The 21335-nt window shown below is 38.6% G+C and overlaps 1 protein-coding gene across 3 annotated transcripts; it reads right to left on the bottom strand.

The window, feature by feature from the left end:
• Positions 1-937: 937 nt before the first annotated feature.
• ANAPC5 (anaphase promoting complex subunit 5) lies at positions 938-21062 on the bottom strand. 3 transcript variants are annotated; one of them, XM_032800587.2, is made up of 17 exons: positions 20740-21062; positions 19714-19793; positions 19031-19140; positions 18378-18573; positions 16581-16647; positions 15339-15440; positions 11801-11991; positions 10782-10863; positions 9449-9538; positions 8320-8501; positions 7496-7631; positions 7176-7250; positions 4576-4697; positions 3776-3883; positions 2595-2742; positions 1810-1972; positions 938-1286 (listed from the first exon to the last, which is right to left on the bottom strand). In XM_032800587.2, exons 1-17 carry the CDS (start codon positions 20941-20943, stop codon positions 1072-1074), a joined length of 2271 nt encoding a protein of 756 aa, XP_032656478.1. In that variant the 5' UTR covers positions 20944-21062; the 3' UTR covers positions 938-1071. The 3 variants fall into 3 exon arrangements, with proteins under 3 accessions (XP_032656478.1, XP_032656479.1, XP_074916265.1); XM_032800588.2 differs by having other exon boundaries at positions 938-1191; positions 20740-21048; XM_075060164.1 differs by lacking the exons at positions 10782-10863; positions 11801-11991 and having other exon boundaries at positions 20740-20983.
• Positions 21063-21335: the final 273 nt, after the last annotated feature.

The raw sequence follows: 21335 nt of genomic DNA, 5'->3' as shown, positions 1-21335 counted from the left end.
TTAACAATAACTACCGCTTAATCTAGCACTCTTCATCTGTAGATCTTAAAGTGCTTTACAGGAGCAAAAAGTATCCCACTGAGGCACAGTGACGTGAAACAACTTACCCTGACAGGCCAAGAATAGGACTCAGAATGTCCTGAATCTCTGTCCTCTGGACTCAGACTGCCTCCCAACACAAACTATATAAGCATTAAAAAGTTTTCTTCTAAGGATGGATCCAATGATAGGTGAATTGAGCCTTAAGCTAGCAGTTGTCCTCATTCATCGATACATAAATCAGAGTGAGTAAAGTGCACGCGCGCACACACACACACACACCCCCCGGTGCTCAGGAAACACACTCATTAGTGCATCTGCAATAAAAACGTTTAAGCTGATATAGGTTTCCCCACTGCACCAAATGAATCTACCGTTTTACTTTCTTTGCACATAGATGTGTCTGTTTAGCACAATAGAGAGGGCAAGCAGTGGGACAAAGGTCCTGCACAATAGTATTCTATTTCTTTCCTTTCTGCTAATACCATCTCTAGAAATAGTGCCTGCAAACATATTAAAGGCAAAGACACGTTTTAAATGAAATTCTACATTCAAAGAAATACCAGTTACTTTAAGTTAGCAGAAAAGCAGCTTTTGTCTGTAATTTCTACTCTAATATCTCCATGCAGTTTTGCATTTACCAGCATGAACATCTCATTAGTTACATCAGGAATTATTTGCATCACTACCCCTCTCCCCTCCACACGTACACACCCTTTCCTGCCAATACCTCTTAGTGTTGGTCCTAGCATAAAATCTGTGAACTGCAGCCATTTTCTTCAAAAATCTGATTCCTATTTTGTGACTACAGAAGATGACTACTCATTTACAGAATAAAATGAGATGTGTGCAAACATCTACTTTCCACAAATCATTACAAGTAAAAAACAAAGTCTTCTAAACAGAAGAACATAGTTTATTGGTAATTATTTCCAAACAGTGCTGACTGAACATAATGAAGACATTAACAAAAAGGGGGTGGGGGGAGGGGTCAGCAGGAAAACACAGAGGGAAGCCTCAGCTTTAAACACTTCACTTGAAGGCATTAATTAACGGAACACCGTGAGCAGGCAGCTCCTGGTGTACTTGACGGAATAGCATGGCACATTTGTTTCTTTCTTGAATCTTTCCCAGGGTGTGGAAGAGTCTGGCCTGAAAGTAAAGAACGTCTCTGAGCTGCTCTTTGCAGTCCACTTTTGCAAAATAAGTCTTGGCTTCATTTAGGTTCAGGATAGCAGATTCCAGAGCTGTCAAAAGGGTGAGGAAGTCCACCATTTAAAATTGTGTTCACATAAATACCACTTGCAGTATAATCCCACACTAGGGAGGCCTATTATGAATTCATTTTTCAAATTAAAAGCACAGGTTTTAGCAATTTCTAAAATACTTCATGATGTGGGAAAAAACATTTTATTGCCTCTTTTGTAAAAATAATGGTCTTGGCAACATGGGCATACAACTACAGCCTCTGCTACTCAAGCTTTGCTGCAGGGTGTAGATGATAAAAAGTGTGCAGATAAACAAAGCTCTATTGTAAATTTTCAAGATGGACATTGTTCTTTTGGCCTCAGTGACACTGTGAGTCCAGACTCAGACCCTCCTGCCCCACCCCCAATCTTCCCATTCAATAACACTACTTGCCTTGTTTTTCTTTTGATTTTATTACCAATGATAATATATCTCTGTATATTAAAATTCAAATATCTAAATTGGATTGTAGTTCATTCAAAGCTGAGAAGTATAAATGGGCATAATTATTCTTCACTCTACCTTCTGCCTTCTTTGGTTGAGAGTAGGAAGCTGCAGAAGCAACTTGACATTTGGCCACCAAGAACATGGCACAGCCTTTGTCCAGTACTGCCCCGTGAGCCAAGATAGGTTCTATTGCCGTATGCAGAATATTCAGCGCTTGTTCAGGAATACCAAGAATTAGCTGAAAGAAAAACATACTTTGCTGGTCTGAAATTGGTGCCCACATGAAATAGCAGCCATTTCTGGTGAGGGCAACATAAGCCATTCAAATGCCACATCTGTTTTAAAAGGAACTGATAGTCCAGACAAGATTTTTAGCTTCTTCCCATAATGTTCTAATCTGTTTCCATTAACAGAGATGAGGCACTGTGGCAGTGAGTGCCAGTAGGAATCTGAATTGATTGGCAGACACTGCCCAGTGTTGACAACGAGGATCCCCATATGCCCAGAATAAGCAATACGAATGAACTCCATTAACCTGTGTTCTTTTTAAACCCAGCTCATGTTAACAAGTTATGGTACCGCAAAGTCAACAAGATGGCATAAGAAATATCAATTGGAGAAGTGAAGGCAGTGCCAACTTATAACTGCATATTTTATAACATACTGAGTCTAAAAGCCTCAATGACATTCAATTGTTTTTATAAACTTCCTTGAAAGACTTCACATTTTGAAATACATTTCATTCGTTAGATGCAATAACTGAACCCTGACAGGATTATGTTCTTAAATCTAACAATGATATCCAGACTGATAACCTAAATGTTTGATTTGCAGCCTGTGAAAACATGAATTAAACTTACCTGGGAGAAAGCCAAGTTCAGAACAGTTTCAGAGGCCAAGTACTGTAGACAGTATTCTCTAGAAAGAGCAAGAGCTTGAAGCAGGACAGGCAGTGCTATTGTATGACATGAAGATCTCCAGTAAAGCTCTGCTATTGACAGAAGTACACTAACCAAAAAGAGAGGTAAAAAATGTAAAGTGACACAGTTTTGCTGAAAATTTTGAAGTGTTTCCCCAGCACACTAACCTCCAGAGAACAAGCAAGTGGATGTCAATTATTTATCCCTAATAGTACTCTCTCATTTATTCTTAATAAGTTAAAATACCACATGCACAATAAATCTGAAGTTCATCGTTAAAAGGGATCCCACCAATTACCACGAATAAAATACTATTGTGATAAGTAACACTGATGATTATGATGACACAGAGTAGAGAGAAAACATCTCCCAGTTTATTTTAGGCACAGTTGGTTTGTGTGGCTCTTTCACTCAGCAGGGGAACTAACTCACCCCACCCGCCTTTTTTTTTTTTCTTTCTTTTTTTTTTTTTAAAAGGAAATTGTGGTTGCAAAACATCCACTCAGGGCAGATTTAGTACTTGAAACTACTTAGAAGTCTTTTCAAAACTAAATTCAAAATTTCAGCTTCACAGTATCCTTTATATCAATTTTTTAATTTTGTTATAAAAAAACACCCTGCAAACAAACCACCCACACCCCACACATGCCATAGGAAAAAAAACCCCAAAAAAACAAAACACCACCTCCTCCTCCCCGTAAAAAATTTTCACACTGTCCATGAAGAATTCAATTCATACATCCACTTTGATAATGGAAGTTTACCTATCATACTTCATTTCAAAACTAAAACTCAGTTTGTTGAGTGCAAACATGTGTAGTTAGGGGCCATTCCAAATGACTCTCTTTTAAAACAGTGTTGGTACCAGCAAGTTCATTTAGCTCAGCAAGTGAAAGCACTTTCATATTGCCATGGTATTGTTTCATCTTATCACCACTCAAAGTTTTACATTTAATAATTCTTCTATACGACATTTAATAAAATCAGAGTATTTTCTTATCCAAATGGTGGATAAACTCCAAATTAACAAAGAAATACAGAACAGATTGTGACTATTGATGTTAATTAGTGTAAAGTAGCTTTAATATTCAAGGAAATCTGTGGAAATTAACTGTTCTTACCTAATCACCATCTCAGTGTTTTTTATATTTTGGCAGTGGATCAACAGTTTCTGCAAAAGTTTGTGCGCCTCTGACATTTGATTCTGAGCTTTCAATACAATGGCTTTTCTACAATAAAAAGAATTTCATTACCAGATGATAATATTTTAGACTCAATGGAAAAGCACATTTGTGTTTTGTGTACTCAGCTTCTACACTTGTAAAATTACTTTCTACCTAAATGCGTAAATTATAACCAGGGCCTGGTGGGCATGTTCTGTTAATAACATGCAGCTTTTATATAGCACTTTTCATCCACAGATCTCAAAGCACTTTATAAGGGAAGGGAAGTATTCTCTCCATTCTACAGATGGGGTAACAGCCAAAAATGAAGCAACTTGCCCATGGTCACACTATAGATCAATGGCAAAACCAGGCCCCAACTCTCCTAATGGTTTTATATAAATTCTGTATTGCAGTTAGCTCCTGGGATAGCCACAGTGAAAAGATTCCAAAATAAACAGATTAATGCATTCTCTGAGAGCAAGAGATCTATAGTCATAGAATAATTTATAAATTTAGGGCTTAAATGCTTTATAGCCGTTAAAATAACCCCAGGGAGGTGGGTAAAATGGATTATACCAAACTCATTGTTTTAGGATAATTATGGCAGAGTTAAGGAAGAAGAAAACATTACTGTAGTTCACTGAAGAAAGGTATGCTGAGACAAATAACGTATTATCTCCAGCAAGCACTTTATTCCATCTTTATTTCAGTGGGATATTATTGCAAGATTTTTCTGTAGATTGATGGTTTCTTACCTGTACACGCCTTCGATGCTATTAAGTGCTGTAATTCCTGCCACAAAAGAATCGGCAACATGGTACTTCCCATCATTCATAGCTCTATCAAACTGTATTTTCTGATCAAACAGCATCCACAGCTAAACCAAAAGTATACAGAAATGAGTTTTAAGACGAAATGGTGAATGTTCATTTTGCGATTCAAAGTTAAATCAACAGATATTAATCGCAGTTAGCTCATGTAATTAACTCAAAAAAATTAATCGTGATGAAAAAATTTAATTGCAATTGCAGTTTTAATTGCAATGTTAAACAATACAATACCAGTTGAAATTTATTAAATAGTTTGGTCATTTTTCTACATTTTAATATATATTGTATTCTGTGTTGTAATTGAAATCAAAGTGTATATTTTTTATTATAAATATTTGTAATGTAAAAATGATAAGAAATAGTATTTTTCAATTCACCTCATACAAATACTGTAGTGCAATCTCTTTGACATGAAAGTGCAACTTACAAACGTAGATTTTTGTTACATAACTGCACTCAAAACCAAAACAATGTAAAATTTCAGAGCCTACAAGTCCACTCAGTCCTACTTTTTGTTCAGTCAATTGCTCAGACAAACAAGTTTGTTTACATTTACAGGAGATAATGCTGCCTGCTTCTTATTTACAATGTCACCAGAAAGTGAGAACAGACATTTCTATGGCACTTTTGTAGCTAGCATTGCAAGGTATTTACGTGCCAGGTATGCTAAACATTCGTATGCCCCTTCATGCTTCGGTCACCATTCCAGAGGACGTGCTCCCATGCTGATGACGCTTGTTAAAAAAATAATACATTAAATTAAATTTGTGATTGAACTTCTTGGGGGAGAACTGTATATCCCCTGCTCTGTTTTACCTGCATATTGTCATATATTTCATGATATAGCAGTCTTGGATGATGACCCAGCACACATTCATTTTAAGAACACTTTCACTGAAGATTTCACAAAACGGAAAGAAGGTACCAATGTGAGATTTCTAAAGAGAGCTACAGCACTCAACTCAAGGCTTAAGAATCTGAAGTACCTCCCAAAATCTTAAGAGGGGCGAGGTGTGGAGCATGTTTTTCAGAATTCATACTCCAATGCAGAAACTACAGAAACCAAACTACCAAAAAAAGAAAATCAACCTTCTGGTGGTGGCATCTGACTCAGATAATGAAAACGAACCTCCATCAGTCCGCACTGCTTTGGATTGTTATTGTGCAGAACCCAGCATCAGCATGGACACATGTCATTTGGAATGATGGTTGAAGCATGAAGGGACATATGACTCTTTAGTGCATCTGGCACGTAAATATCTTGCGATGCCAGCTACAACAGTGCCATGAGAACGTCTGTTCTCACTTTCAGGTGACATTATAAACAAGAAGCAGGTAGCATTATCTCCTGCAAATGTAAATAAACTTGTTTGTCTGAGCGATTGGGTGAACAAGAAATAGGACTGAGTGGACTTGTAGGCTCTAAAGTTTTACATTGTTTCGTTTTTGAGTGCAGACTTTTTTTGTACATAATTCTACATTTGTAAGTTCAACTTTCATGATAAAGAGATTGCACTACTGTACATGTATTAGGTGAATTGAAAAATACTATTTCTTTTGTTTTTTACAGTGCAAAATACTTGTAAAAAAATAAATTTAAAGTAATCACTGTACACTTTGTATTCTGTGTTGTATTTGAAAACAATATATTTGCAGATGTAAAAATCATCCACAAGTTTTGAAATAAATGGTATTCTATTATTGTTTAAATGTGCAATTAATTTTTTTAATTGCTTGACAGCCCTAACATTAAAGCATGCTATTTACAGACATAACTGACTATACTTGTGTTTATTAAAAGAAGCTGTCCCAGTTTGTTGGATGTTACACATTGTATTAATAAACAACTTCAGTAGATGTGTAAGTCTACTAAAGAAATATGGCAAAAGAACCCCAACAAAGCTTACAGGATCACATTTAAAACAAAATTATTTCCTCTAGTTATGTCCTGAATAATTGTTTTTGGACAGTATGGCTCCCTTTGTAACATAGAAAAGGAAAAGATTGGAAAAAAAATAAGTTTGCTGGATCTAGAAAAGCTTTAGAACGACATAGATGCTGTCCTACAGATTTACTCCATTAGCGTGTTTCCCAGTGCCACAAGAAATCACAGCCTCTTCTCTTAGCTCAGAGTACTTGTATAGCACTTTACAAACTTTTAATCCTGATAATGCCCTCTGAGGGAGTTAAATATGATACAGCTAGCATTACAGGTAAGCTGCACAGAATGAACAGAGGGCATGGAATGAAAATACAAATAGCTCTTCACTCGGGAGGCACTAATGAGATAACTTTCTCATGTTTCCAACTGTGGTGCATAATGTTTTAATGGCTTGTGACTTTGTGCAAAAAGTTTTAGTTTTCTCTCTAGTGACAAGATGTATATGAAACCAATTCAGATTTTCTAATGAAAAACACATTTTATACAGGTACAGTAGGAATTAAGAAAATCAGATCTTACCCCCAACATATAACTCTGTCATGTGAATGTGTATTTTCTCTGTGCAATAAGAGCCACACCTTACCCGTGCATGCTGACTACTGGGAGGGAATCTCTCTTTTAAATGTTTCAATATTTCCGAAGCAGCAGCAAAGCATCCCTGCAACACAAGAACAGGAGTATGATGAGCAAGTAATAGTGCAAGCACTATTTTCCTTTCCTTAATTTCATCCCTGTACTATGAGACACAAACAACTGTTAAGAGGAAAAACTAAATTTCCCTCACCTGCCAAAATGTTGATCAGAACCACACATGCACACAGTTCATCAACAAAAGCCACTTTTTATCACAGGCCTTTGAATCTTCACCCACGATCTTTTTGTGCAATTCAATGTAAGCCTCACCTGTTCTGCATGTAGCTCAGCCAGGTGACACAACACTACAGCAAAAGATTCCGTGTTATTCTGCTGAACACCTACATTTACAGCTTCTAGACTGTTCATGCTCAGCAACATCTGGGCTTGCTGAAGTGCCATGGTGCTACAGTGAAAAGAGCTTCATTTACTTTCATGCAACAAACATCAGAGATTTCTAATCTACATTCCAAAAGTCATGATAAATTGCCACAGATTGGTTCTCCGGCCTTCTAGCTTTAGAGTTTCCCCCTTTTGTTGTAAGCAACTGCTACCCAGGACCTCCCCACTGTGCCAGCACATCGAGTGCTCATGAACAAGGCATCAACCCAGCTAAGAGCTGAACACAGTTTCTATAAGGTGATGTTGAGGATAGGTAAATAGAGACATTAAAACTTTGCTCTATTTACAGATATAACATAGGGACTAAAATCTCTCCTATAGACTGTATCTGAGAGGTAGCCATGTTAGTCTGCATCCACAAAAACAACGAGTCCAGTGGCACCTTAAAGACTAACAGATTAATTTGGGCATAAGCTTTCATGGGTAAAAAAACCTCATTTCTTCTGCTGAAATAAATCTGTTAGACTTTAAGGTGTCACCAAACTCCTCATAGTTCCGCCAGACAGTTTTTTAAATGAGCTGAACTAGGAAAACAAAAATTCCCCCAACATCTCCTGAATAATAGCCTATACATTTGGTTTCAGCACATTAAACAGATGCAGTTGCTTGTGCACTTGTACAACTTATAGTAAAGGCATTGCTTGCAACATTTACAACATATATAAGAAACAAAGTTTGATGAGAGAAAATACCTGCGACCATATAGTCTCCAAATGGCAGTTTTCTGTGCTATACTAATATCAATAAGCTCTGACAAGCTATGTTTCCAGTGCAACAGATCAGAGTCCTTTAAGGCATCCATTAGCTTGTTAGCGGTCTTTCCTGCAAAAGCTCTTTGCTGAACCAAGGACTGTATTCCCAAGGAAGCTAGATACTAAAGAGAGGGAAATCAAAACAAACATATTAAACATATACACACTACAACTAAGCAGAAAGCACAAACTATCAAAATTCCCACCTAAAAAACCAAGTTATTATTCAGTACAGATGACAAAATGCCGCTACAGGGATTTCTTCATATACATAGTTAATAATACCATCTTGTAATGGGACAAAAGGAGAATGTGGGGTTTCCCACCCCCTGGTCCTGCAGCTGGGAAGCTGGTGTTTATATCTGAGTCACTCCGATGATAAAGTACTCACACGCACACTTCTGCACACACACAGAACTTTCTGCTTTTCCCCTGACACTCCCTCAAAAAATACAATTTCCCCCTTTCAGGGCTCATACACCATCTACACAATTAGTTCTCAATTCTTTGTTGTATGCACCCCACCTGATTCCTCACCCCAACCCAGTTTTCCCCATGACTTTTATTTCCTCACTCCCAGCAATCTTGTGGCTGAGTTTTCTATTTGTTCTTGGGTATCAGAGGGTAGCCCGCTCTCTAAATAATCTAACGTCTACTCTCAGCTTCCCCAATGTGAGCTACACTATTTCTTCGAGTGCAGCTCGTTCTCTTATCTCAAACAGAAAAACAGGAGAGAACTACATTCTAACAGCCAGGAGATGGGGAGGAAGCTGGCATGAGACTTGCTGAGAGAAGGCTGCCCTGCAAGACCCAGCAGCTGGGACAGGGAGAAATGGGGGTGAAAGCCAAAGATCCCTATGGGAGCAAGTCCACTGTGGTTTTTAATTTAATTATGTTTTTAAAAGATAGAAAAAAGGCAGATTTTGTAATGTAAAACAGATTGGGTAAATCTCAGCTATACAGACTCATAAGATCAGCAAAAAGAAAAGCTACAGATCATACACTATATGTGAGTGCACACACCCCCTTCTCCTTGTCCTAGAATAAAGTTGAGGGCTGAGAGACTTACTGGCAATCCAAAATGTACAGCTTTTTTCACAGAGTGTTCTAACAGGACACAGCTATCTGATCTCTTCTGCTCCAAAATGTACAGCCAACTCTGGTATGGGAACAAGATAAAAAGATCATTGCAAAGGCATGATGTAAAATGTCATGTACAATATTTTTGTGCAACCATTAAAAAAAGAGAGAGGGGACACAAAAATGTATGTAGTAACTTAAAAAACAAAACAAAACACAATTGACTATAGAATCAGAGTCCCTCCTATGGAAGGCAGCAGCCCAGGACGCTTCCATGTCAAGTCTGGAACGGTATAGTATATTATGCAAGGCACTCACAGGGTTACCTTCCACAGGACTTCTGGGACAACATCCTCTCTCAGTCCAAGAGATAGACTGACTCTCATGGAATGAGCCTTGCTAGAAAGTGGTGGTTTTCACCTTGGACCTGTAAGTTTCCTCAATATAATCTCAAAATCAACAAGACTTGGAAGCCTTAGAACCTGCTCTGCTTCTCCAAGGAGAAACAGGTGACCTGTGTCACTCTGAGAGCTCCCTTCAGATACATATGTTGTCCACTTGATATGAAGAAGGGTTAATAGGAGCTCTTCTTTCTCCTCTCACGGGTCGAATGTAACAAAGTGCTTGAAACTTCCTGAGCCAAAAAGCAGAGCTTAAAACTGAGCCATTATGCTGCAGCGTGTTTGGGAAGGCAGAGGAAGAGGCCTAGTCTATGGAAGTTTATCAAGTGGATCACCCCTCTTAGCAAGAGCACTGTTTACACTGCATAGATTTAGACAGGAACCTCTGCTGAGTGCTCTCTAGTTGTAAATAAAAAACCCCCATCACTATAAACACACTCTATTAGTTAGTCTATTATGGACAGGAAAGAGCTGAAAAAGAAGTTGACAAAAAAAAAGGGGGGGGGGAGAAGAGAGAAACTAAAATCTTTGTCTTTTTCCTCTTTCTATTGGCTGAGAGCCTTACGCTCACTCTCAGGACAGAGGGATACGGGGAAAAAAGGCTTTTATAAATTATCTTGAACAAAGTTCTTAAAAGTGCAAAGACTTAACCATTCAAAGCACTGTGTATGGGTTTAAACGTATGACTCCCACTAAAATCAACCAGAGTTGCACAACTAAAACAAAACCCCAAAATCTCTGGACAGCTCGATATTTACTGAAGAAATTAAGAACCAAAAAGTCATCCTGAGGCAGTGAAATAATATTAAAATTACTACAAACACTAGATATAGCTACAGAAAATGCATCAAAAGTCTAACTGAGTTGAGAGACAGATGGCTAAGACAAAGGCAATGTATCCCCTAAGCATGGCTGCCTTACCAAGCAGTGCTGCAAGCAAACATGATCATTGGACTCCTGTGCAATTCTGATGGCTTCCTGGAGAGCAAGCTCAGCTTGCTGACTATCAACAAATCAAAGATACAGCACATTAATATTCTGTTAACAATGACAAGTAGTATTATGAAGTCTCAAACGTATACTGATCTAAATGATACATATCCCACTCAGAAGTGAACTCCAACTAAACAGTTCAGATGAGAGAGAATTTCCTCACATCCTCTTTTTTGTTAGTCTTAAGGCTGATGATATATAAAAGATAGACCCTACATTTCATGAGAAATTAATTGTAACCCATTACCAAGCCTTAAAGCACATGTATATGTTGAAATATGCTCTGAAATTATTCTGATGAGTGCCATATAAAATACCTGCCTAGGTAGAAAGTGTTTGTACTCATCATCATCTTCCTGACCCACCTCCCATCATCACCGTGATTTGTCCAGTCACGTGGCAATGTATGCAGGCCTACATTACAGGTTTCTTTGGGGCAGGGACTGCTCTCATTTGTCTGCAGAACACCATGCATATCTACAGCACTGCAGAAACAATACGCCAACTCCAAGAGATTTTTTTTAAAAAATAAAACACCTGCAAAGTACTCTCTCCACCTCATCTGATCATTATCTTTGCGAGAGTAATAGGTTGGGAGCTAGAGTTGCTCCTGAACATGTATCAGTTATAAATAAGCACTCATACCTTCTGACCTATGTATGGTCATGGAATTGCAGCAGGTAGAGATCTAATTCCCTGGGAAACCATTGTAATTGGACATATAAAGAACCTCAAATCTTAGTATACTTCAAATGGTTCAGCCAACAGGAGGACTGAATGGATGTTAAAAATCAAATCAAGATTCAAGGACAGTTACAAACACAGCCCATCTGTGCTTGCTCCGCAACTACAGAGTCCTCCTCCTCCTCATCTAATTTTCAGAAAACAATAGCAGCACAAGGTCTATCTTGTGTTTCTTAACTATGCAACAAGATGTATTAACTTACTAATGGCCAAACCGACAATGCAGTGCAGCTAGATTAAGAGCAGCGTATCTCAGACTTCGGCCATAACCTTCATCTCCATTGCTTTTGCTTTCTGCTCCAGTGAGAATCAAACGGTCAAAATAGTGAAGGAGGCTGTGTGTTGAACTGAAGACGTCTTGTACTCTAAGACTATTTAAGTAGCTTAAATAATGCTAAAATTTAAAGCAGAATCAGCTTTAATTAAAACAGAATTGGTAACACCATTTTTAGATGTATGTTGTATCTTACTGAGAAAGGTGGCAGTAGGATCTTCTGTGAATGAGAGTGAGTTTAGCAGGAAATATCAATGCAAACAACATGATTTATACAGTTCAGAACTACTGGGATAAAGCTGATCATGTTTCCGTTATATCAAATGACCCTGCTCCAAAATGGAACAAGGAAAGGCTTGCTCACCACAGTTAACATTTTCAACATCTCCCACCAGCCAGTGGTTCTGAGGCAAGATGTCTACATAGAAGGCATGAAGCTACAGCACTTACTCATGTGAGACTGCTCACATGGGTAGGGCTACAGGATCAGGCCCAAAACATGAAGTACAGGCTCAGACTGACATTATTCTGTCAAATGCATTTCACTTTCACAGTTCAGACTTCTTTTAATAACCAGAAATCAATGTAAGTAATCAATAGCCAGTGCACACTCCATCTAGTACTGATCACCGGCACATTTCTTACATTCACAATGTTTAGGACCGTAACTGTTTCATGTTAGTCAAGACAACTTAATGTCAGAAAGACAAGTCAGTCTTAGGCCCCATTTCAAAAAGGAACTTAAGCATATGCCTAACTTTTTGCACTTGAGTAGTGCCACTCAAGTCAATGGAACCTATGCTTGAAGTTGGACACATGTAAGTACTTAACTGAATTATGCTCTGTGCCTTTAAAAGGAGTCCCATCCTAAAATACTATATTAGCATTCACAGAGATAATACAGATTTACACAAAATGTTTTGTATTTCAGTGTACAGTACAAACAAGAAAGGAGAAAAAATTCATAGGCAGGAGTTGTAGACCAAGCTGGATGAGCAAGCATCTCAGAGAAAGGATTAAGAAAAAGCAGAAAGCCTACAAGGAGTGGATGATGGGAGTAATCAGCAAGGAAAGCTACCTTATTGAGGTCAGAACATGTAGGGATAAAGTGAGAAAGGCCAAAAGCCATGTAGAGTTGGACCTTGCAAAGGGAATTAAAACCAATAGTAAAAGGTTCTATAGCCATATAAATAAGAAGAAAACCAGAAAGAAGTGAGACCACTAAACACAGAGGATGGAGTCGGGGTTAAGAATATATAATCTAAGCATGGCCCAATATTTAAACAAATACTTTGCCTCAATCTTTAATGAGGAGTTTAGGGATAATGGTAGGATGACAAATGGGAATGAGGATATGGAAGCAGATATTACCACATCCGAGGTAGAAGCCAAACTCAAACAGCTTAAAGGGACTAAATTGGAGGGCCAAGATAATCTTCATCCAAGAACATTAAAGGAACTAGCACATGAAATTGCAAGCCCATTAGCAAGAATTTTTAATGAATCTGTAAACTCAGGAGTTGTACCATATGACAGGAGAATTGCTAAGATAGGAACTATCTTTAAGAAAGGGAAAAAATGTGATCCGGGCAACTACAGACCTGTTAGGTTGACATCTGTAGTATGCAAGGTCTTGGAAAAATTTTTGAAAGAGAAAGTAGTTAAGGACATTGAGGTCACTGGTAATGGGGACAAAATAGAACATGGTTTTACAAAGGTAGATCGTGCCAAACCAACCTCATCTTCTTTGAGAAGATAACAGATTTTTTAGACAAAGCAAACACAATGGATCTAATTTACTTCGATTTCAGTAAGACATTTGATACGGTTCCACATAGGGAATTAGCAGCTCAATTGGAAAAGATGGAGATCAATAGGAAAATTGAAAGGTCGATAAGGTACTGGTTAAAGGGGAGACTACAATGGGTTGTACTGAAAGATGAACTGTCAGACTGGAGGGAGGTTACTAGTGGAGTTCCTCCGGGATCAGTTTTGGGACCAATCTTATTTATTACTGACCTTGGCATAAAAAGTAGGAATGTGCTGATAAAGTTTGCGGATGACATGAAGCTGGGAGGGATTGTCAGTACAGAGAAGGACCAGGATATCATACAGGAAGATCTGGATGACCTTGTAAACTGGAATAATAGTAATAGGATGAAATTTAATAGTGAAAAGTACAAGATCATGCATTTAGGAATTAATAACAAGAATCATTGTTATAAGCTGAGGATGCATCAGTTGGAAGTAATAGAGGAGAAGGACCTTGGAGTTTTGGTTGAACACAGGATGACCATGAGCCACCAATGTGTTATGGCCATGAAAAAAGCTAATGTGGTCTCGAGATGCATCTGGCAAGGTATTTCCAGTAGCGATAAGGAAGTGTTAGTACTGTATTATACAAGGCATTGGTGAGACAAGAAATAGTGCGTGCACTTCTGGTATCCCATGTTTAAGAAGGATGAATTCAAACTGGAACAGGTACAGAGAAGGGCTATTAGGATGATCCGAGGAATGGAAAACCTGTCTTTTGAAAGGAGACCCAAAGAGCTTGGCTTGTTTAGCCTAACCAAAAGAAGACTGAGGGGAGATATGATTGCCTTCTATAAATATATCAGAAGAATTAATACCAGAGAGGGAGTGGAATTATTTAAGCTCAGTACCAATGCGGACACAAGAACAAATGGATATAAACTGACCATCAGGAAGTTTAGACTTGAAATTAGACAAAAGTTTCTAACCATCAGAGTGAAGTTCTGGAACAGCCTTCCAAAGAGAGTAGTGGGGGCAAAAGATATCTGGCTTCAAGACTAAGCTTGAAAAGTTTATAGAGGGGATGGTATAGTGGGATAGCCTAATTTGGGCAATTAATTGATCTTTGACTATTAGCGGTAAATATGCCGAATGGTTTGAGATGGGATATTAGATGGGGTGGGATCTAAGTTACTACAGAGCAGGATGACCAGGATGTCCCGATTTTATTGGGACAGTCCTGATATTTGATGCTTTTTCTTATATAGGCACTCATTACCCCCTACCCCTTGTCCCGATTTTTCACATTTACCATCTGGTCTCCCTACTACAGAGAATTCTTTCCTGAGTGTCTGGCTGGTGAGTCTTGCCCACATGCTCAGGGTTTAGCTGATCACCATATTTGGGGTCAGGAAGGAATTTTCCTCCAGGGCAAATTGGCAGAGGCCCTGCGGGTTTTTCACCTTCCTCTGCAGTGTGGGGCAGGGGTCATTTGCTGGAAGATTCTCTGCATCCTGAAGTCTTTAAACCATGATTTGAGGACTTCAACGGCTCAGACACAGGTTTGATACAGGAGTGGGTGGGTAAGATTCTGTGGTCTGCATTGTGCAGGAGGTCAGACTAGATGATCATAATGGTCCCTTCTGACCTTAAAGTCTATGAAATAGGAAGAACTGTCCCGTGAGCATGTTGGGTTGAGGGGGAAAGACACTTACTGCTTCAGCAAAGTCTGGATTAAACTTCAGCAAATTGTTCAATTCCTTTTGTAAAAATGCTGGAGTAAGAGCCTTTGTCTCGTCATTCTTTAATAAAGAAGCCTAGAATAAAAGGGCAAATTGTTGTTAAGTAACTAGGAATGGAGCAGTAGATTATTATATAGATTCTAGTCAATTTATTATCTATATAGCTTCAATTACATAAAATTTCATATGGGTTATGTCTGCTATCATGTTTAAATATTGCCAATAGCAATTTTACTCTCAATTGAATTGCAGTATTCACATTTAGAGAGACCACAATTGCTTTGACTAACACGGAAAAAACAGTTTAAGATAGAGATTTCTTCAAGTTTCTCTTTTTGGAGATTGATTATATTGGACTTCTGACTTAAATTTATATCTGACTGCTCGCAAAAAATTCAGGTAGCAATACAAAACCAAATCATTTTATTTGCTTTGGAAAGAATACTGATAAATGGGAAACAAACAAAAAAATCCAGTTATTATAGTAATCATAAATCATCACAAGACTCCAGATCTCAGGAAAATCACTGAACATTTTGATTTCTCTTGCTACATAATATTGTCATTTTATTTGGAGAGATTACTTCTATACACATGCAGGATACTACACAATAAATTAGTTAAAAATCTAGAACGAAGTCAAAATATGATGCCATTGTAGTTAAATTCATAAATTTACATAACAGCACAGCAGCAAGAGTGTAAACAAAAATTGTACACTAGATGTAGATGTAGAATTAAAGAGACTAGTAGCATTTAACAATTGCTTAGAGACCTTCAAATATATAAGAAGTACTTTATGCTATTATACATATTTAATATTGCTACCATGCTTCAGAGGTCTGGTTGTGCTCTTTGTGTGTTTAGTTTCTTTGCAAATACTTACTTGCAGGAATGAGCAATGAAACAGAAAGTTTTAAACACATTTTGGAGAAACCAACTGGAAAGTAAAAACTACAAATATTCCCATTGGAAAGCTGATTCTGAAACACTCAAGGAATAGACTCATTCCACGACTTGTGTGTCCAGTTAAAACTGTTTGAATTTCAAGTACTCACAATGAACTTATTCACACACGAGATATAAACCGAGAATTATTCAACAAAATCATTTCTAATTAATCCAAGAAAGTGTGATGTTTGTTGATAATTCACAAACACAGAGGTGAAATTTACATTATGAATTATTTCCCAGCACTAGTCAGAATTAACATACCTGCTGAGAAAGAAAATATTCTGCTTGCTTCTGGGAGAGAGGCCCACTACAAGATATTTCCTCTTCCCTGTTAAACAAACAATGGTTAGAAATAAAAGCAGTGAAAAGGAATCAGAAGGCTACAGCTGTGTAGCTTATATTGTAGCTATAATAAAGTAAGTATATTGGAGGGAGATATAAAATTAAGTACATTTAATTAGAGACCACACACACATGCACAATTTTAGTTTACAAAGTATTATGGTACATCATCAGTGCTCAACTGGAAGTGTGAAAAGTAACCAGGATTAGAGAGATTAAAAACTTTAAGGAAGAATAAAACCTGGCACATGGAAGTCACAAATAGTAGTCAGACACATAATCATAGGCTTTACTAGACAAAAGACTAAATACGTATATAGATATGTCTGAAGAAGAACAGACATACCACCTTGATGTCTCAACTGGCAATGAGACTATGGCTGAATTTTAATCTTCAGTCAGCAGACTATGAGCAACGTGAGCAATGTTTATGATCATTTCAAGGAAGCTGATCACACAGAGGATCATGGTACTCTGCACAGCAAGATTAGTTCCAGAAGCAACTGCTTTGCTAGGAACAGAACCTTGTTTAAAAGGAAAACAGAAATATACAACAAAAAGTAAAACTCTGAGGACAATTAGCTAGATTCCCAACTGTCAGGAAGGCACAGAAAAGCTCAGGGACACAGAAGAGTCCAACTACTGAAAATACAATTTAATGTGTATATGAAAACTACTTTTATTTAAAAGATCATGCTGAAAAAAAGTCACTTTTAATGCATTAAAATCTTCATTGTTAGCATTAATAATACTATTAAGAGGGGACATACAAAATCAAAAGTGCCAAGTGAAGGGAGAGAAAGTGGCACCGCCATCTTATACAGTGGTACTGTGTTTAATTGAAAACAGAATTATTGCAGATTTTTGAGTTGTAGCTTAGAAATGCTGCCACATGATGGCACCAAAGAAACCGAGTGGCCATCCCAAGACTACATGTAAAAAAAAAAAAAAAAAGTTTATCTTGCTCTCTGCAAAAAAAAAAAACACAACCATGACCCATCCTCTTCAAATGATGGAGTTTACCATTAATGAAGGGTGCCATTATAGAAAGATGAGAGTACAGTATCAAATTCCCATCTACCTCCTTTCATGCCATAATATAAAGCAAGCCACTCCACAATAAAAACAGCTGGAGCATGAGATGTTCCATCCAAGCACACTGTTCCACAGGGTTTTGGAGATGGCTGAGGTTAGCTTCTAAGAATGATGAAGGGATGGAAAGGCGGGTTGATTTTTCCAGTTTTGTTTTTTTTAAGATGGCTGGCTGAGTTCCTATTTGATCTATCATTTTAATGCTGCTGGGAGTTTTGTTGTACTACCAATTATACCTTAAGAGTACCTAGAGCCTTGTATAAGTGTCTTTTTATTATTTTAATCTAAATAAATAAAAACACAGTAATTGAAAATTGCTTTCTGGAACCTGTACTCTAGATAGGAGGTTATGCCTCCACATTGAAGATCAAAGCAGTTGCAATCTGCTCTACTACCTGAGTTAGAATCCCAAAGGCTGTGCCTGCCTAGTTACCTGTGATAACATATGCATAAGGTTTATCATGATATTAACAAAGATAGGATACTTCTTTACTGTGAGTGTGTCCTTTATTTGGTCAAAGTTTTGAATCCCTGTTTTGACACGTAAAGAGGAATTTTTAATACGATTAGTGTGGAAGACTCTCTAGAAAGTGGAAAGACTTTACAGAAATCATTAATAATTACCTTAGAGGTACATCGAGTTCTTCTTTTTCCATTTTCCCTTCGAGTTCTTCAGTATTTGTCAGCTCCATATCGGTCTCATCAATTTCTGTTTTTTTCTCATCATTCTGATAGTACTGTTGAAGTGCAGTGTAAAGTTTATAGACCTGACTGAAAGAAAGCTTGTTGTATGCCAAGATCATGTGGCGCAGAAATAAACCTATACGAGGAAAATATTTGTTAGTTACATTTGAACACAGAGAAAGATAGCTGGTGCCTTGTAGTTTTAGATCAGAGACTGAAAGTCAGTATTCCTGGTTCCAGCACTAACTGGAAATGTAAACTTGCATTTCACTTCACCTCAGCGTCTCAGTATACCAATCTATAAAAGTGGCCCAATAATTCTCACTGCCTCTCAGGTGCATTGTCAAATTTACTTTAGGGCCCAATTCCACAGGTAATCTGATCATAGAACGCCTATTAAGATCAATGAGAACTGCTAATGGCGTTGCAATGTGAAACATTTTTGAACAGATGCATTCTCTGTATACGGTTTTATACAAAGACTAAGTATTTGTCTTAACTAGTGTGCTTGTAATTGTTTTTCAAATATAAAAAGAAAATCTGTATTATGAATGGATTTCCAGGACAAAAGTAAAAGAATATAAAATACTTACCTACTACACTTGTTTTGTGAACTTCTGGTTCTGTCCCAGTAAATGAATCTGAAAGGTCATCAAAAAATTGTTCCATGTCTTTCAACTCCCCTTCTGCCATCAGTTTTATCCTAAACAGGGAAAAGAAGTTTATAGAAATATTCCCTTCCAATCCTGACCACCAAAATGAATCTCACATGAAAAACTCTTCCTCATTTCAGGTATTGGAAGAATGAGACACAAACCTAAATGAAACCAAATGGTTATTAGTTCACTTATACCAAAAGTATTTCTAAATTTTTGAACATCTGGGAAAAATGATCACCAATCACTTTCAAAAAAGAAATTACATGTGATTATTTTTTCTATCTGACAAGAAGAACTGTTCAATTAACCAAATCACAACATGTTAAATCATCAAAGTATAGGCTGAGTGGTAGTTACTGTAAGGAAAAAATATGCTGTATGCTACACTTTCTTTCCCTCTTTTTTTTCCCTTTCTAGTCTCCAAGGAAATATATTCTCTAAAAATCAACTAAATTTAAAATATCAGTTATGTTTATGATTTAAATCACTTTCTTTGGTAATAATCATATAAATCACAGAAGCTAATAAAAAGGAAAAAGATGATTAGATAACATGGCCCCATCTCTCTAGTAAAGCAGTATACAATCCCCAGCCAAAGGATAGAGCAAATAAATTACCTTATTTGCACAGAATTTGCTAAGTTAAGGCAGGATTCTTCAATAGCCTTATGCAATCGTGACAGCGTCATATCAGGACCCTATACAAAATGATAAATCAATTTTAGAAATCCAAACAAACAGTCAATTTGGACCCAGAAAAAATGGCAACTTTACAGCACTCTACATGTTAATGGCTGTTACAAAGAGGACTGTGATCAATTTTCTCCATGTCCACTGGAGACAGGACAAGTAGTAATAGCTTAATCTATAGCAAGAGAGACAAAGGTTAGATATTAGAAAAAGCTTTCTATCTATGAGAACATCTGGAAGGTAGTTAAATTCTGGAACAGGCTTCCAAGAGAGGCTGTGGAATACTAGTCATTGGAGAATTTTAAGAATAGATTGGACAGACACCTGTCAGGAACAGTCTAGGTTTACTTGGTCCTGCCTCAGCACAGGAGGCTGGACTTGATGACTTTTATGATTCCATAATAATCACGAAAAATACTTAGCCACCTTATTACACTAGCAACATTTCACTTGCCCCAAGTGATGAGCAGGGAGAATTGTGTAAGGCTCTTCTTTACAGATGGAGGGATAGCTCAGTGGTTTGAGCATTGGCTTGCTAAACCCAGGGTTCAATCCTTGAGGGGGCCACTTAGGGATCTGGGGCAAAATCAGTACTTAGTCCTCCTAGTGAAGGTAAGGGGCTGGACTCAATGACCTTTCAAGGTCCCTTCCAGCTCTAGGAGACGGATATATCTCCATTAATTAATTTACTTATATTTTATTCATTTATTCTGCAGTAGATTCCCAACCCCAGCCCTTATCTAGTGACAGTTCCTCTCCACCCTCCCTTAGATCCAGGAGCAAGATCCACGCTCTAGAAACACTTGCGGCCTTTTTCTCCTGCGCCCCCGCACTGGTGATGTCCAGACCCCCTATTACCTGGGGGCAGCCCAACTCCTTCCACCTGGGGAGATCTCCATCCCCTCCCACTGCCCGCGCCTGCTCCCCTCCTCAGGCCGCCCGTTGCCCCCCGACCTGCAGCAGCGGCAGCAGCAGCCGGTTGAGGCGCCGCCTCTCCAGCAGGCTGAGCTGAGCCCCGGCCCGGCCGAGCTCGCTGAGCAGCACCAGCAGCGCCATCTTGTAGGGGGTGACGCAGTCCTTGATGCCGAACACGTTGGCGTGCACCACCCCGTTGGTCATCATAGGGTTGAAGTAGAGACTCTCGTGCACGCTGGCCATGGCCGAGCCGGGCGAGGGGGGACCAAGCAGCCACCGCTACCACAGCCAGAGGCTTCAGGAACCTCCACCAACTGGCTAGAGCGCCATCCCCATCACCCGGGCAACAGGCTTCTCCCCAAAACAGCCAATCGCAGGAGCCGGTCTCAGTCACGTGAGCTCGCAAACAGCCAACCAGACTCAGCGAGCGAGGCGGCGGTGACGAGGTGCAGAGCTCTGCAATTCCGGCGGGAAACCTGAGCCCGGTCCCGGCGAGAGGCTGAATGAAGGGGCGGGAGTATGGAGGGAGCGGCGCTGAGGGGCTGTCGGTGAGGTTGGGGGGCCCGGGAGAGATAGTGAGGTGGGAGCACTGGAAGGGGAGGGGAAGTGGGGACTTGATAGAGGGAGGCACATGG

Source organism: Chelonoidis abingdonii, chromosome 22 (genome assembly GCF_003597395.2).
Source record: "Chelonoidis abingdonii isolate Lonesome George chromosome 22, CheloAbing_2.0, whole genome shotgun sequence".
NCBI classification, from domain to species: Eukaryota; Metazoa; Chordata; order Testudines; family Testudinidae; genus Chelonoidis; species Chelonoidis abingdonii.
The sequence above is the reverse complement of the archived record's forward strand: the minus strand, read 5'-3'. Positions and strand labels throughout refer to the sequence as shown.

Bases quoted from the DNA above. Each gene is read 5' to 3' on its own strand.
- ANAPC5 (XM_032800587.2), bottom strand. From the start codon at position 20,943: ATGGCCAGCGTGCACGAGAGTCTCTACTTCAACCCTATGATGACCAAC. The intron at 16,648-18,377 runs GTAATTATTAAT...TTTGTTTAACAG, and splicing joins GAACTCGATGTACCTCTAAG to GGAAGAGGAAATATCTTGTA. The intron at 15,441-16,580 runs GTATGTTAATTC...CTTTTATTCTAG, and splicing joins AATATTTTCTTTCTCAGCAG to GCTTCTTTATTAAAGAATGA.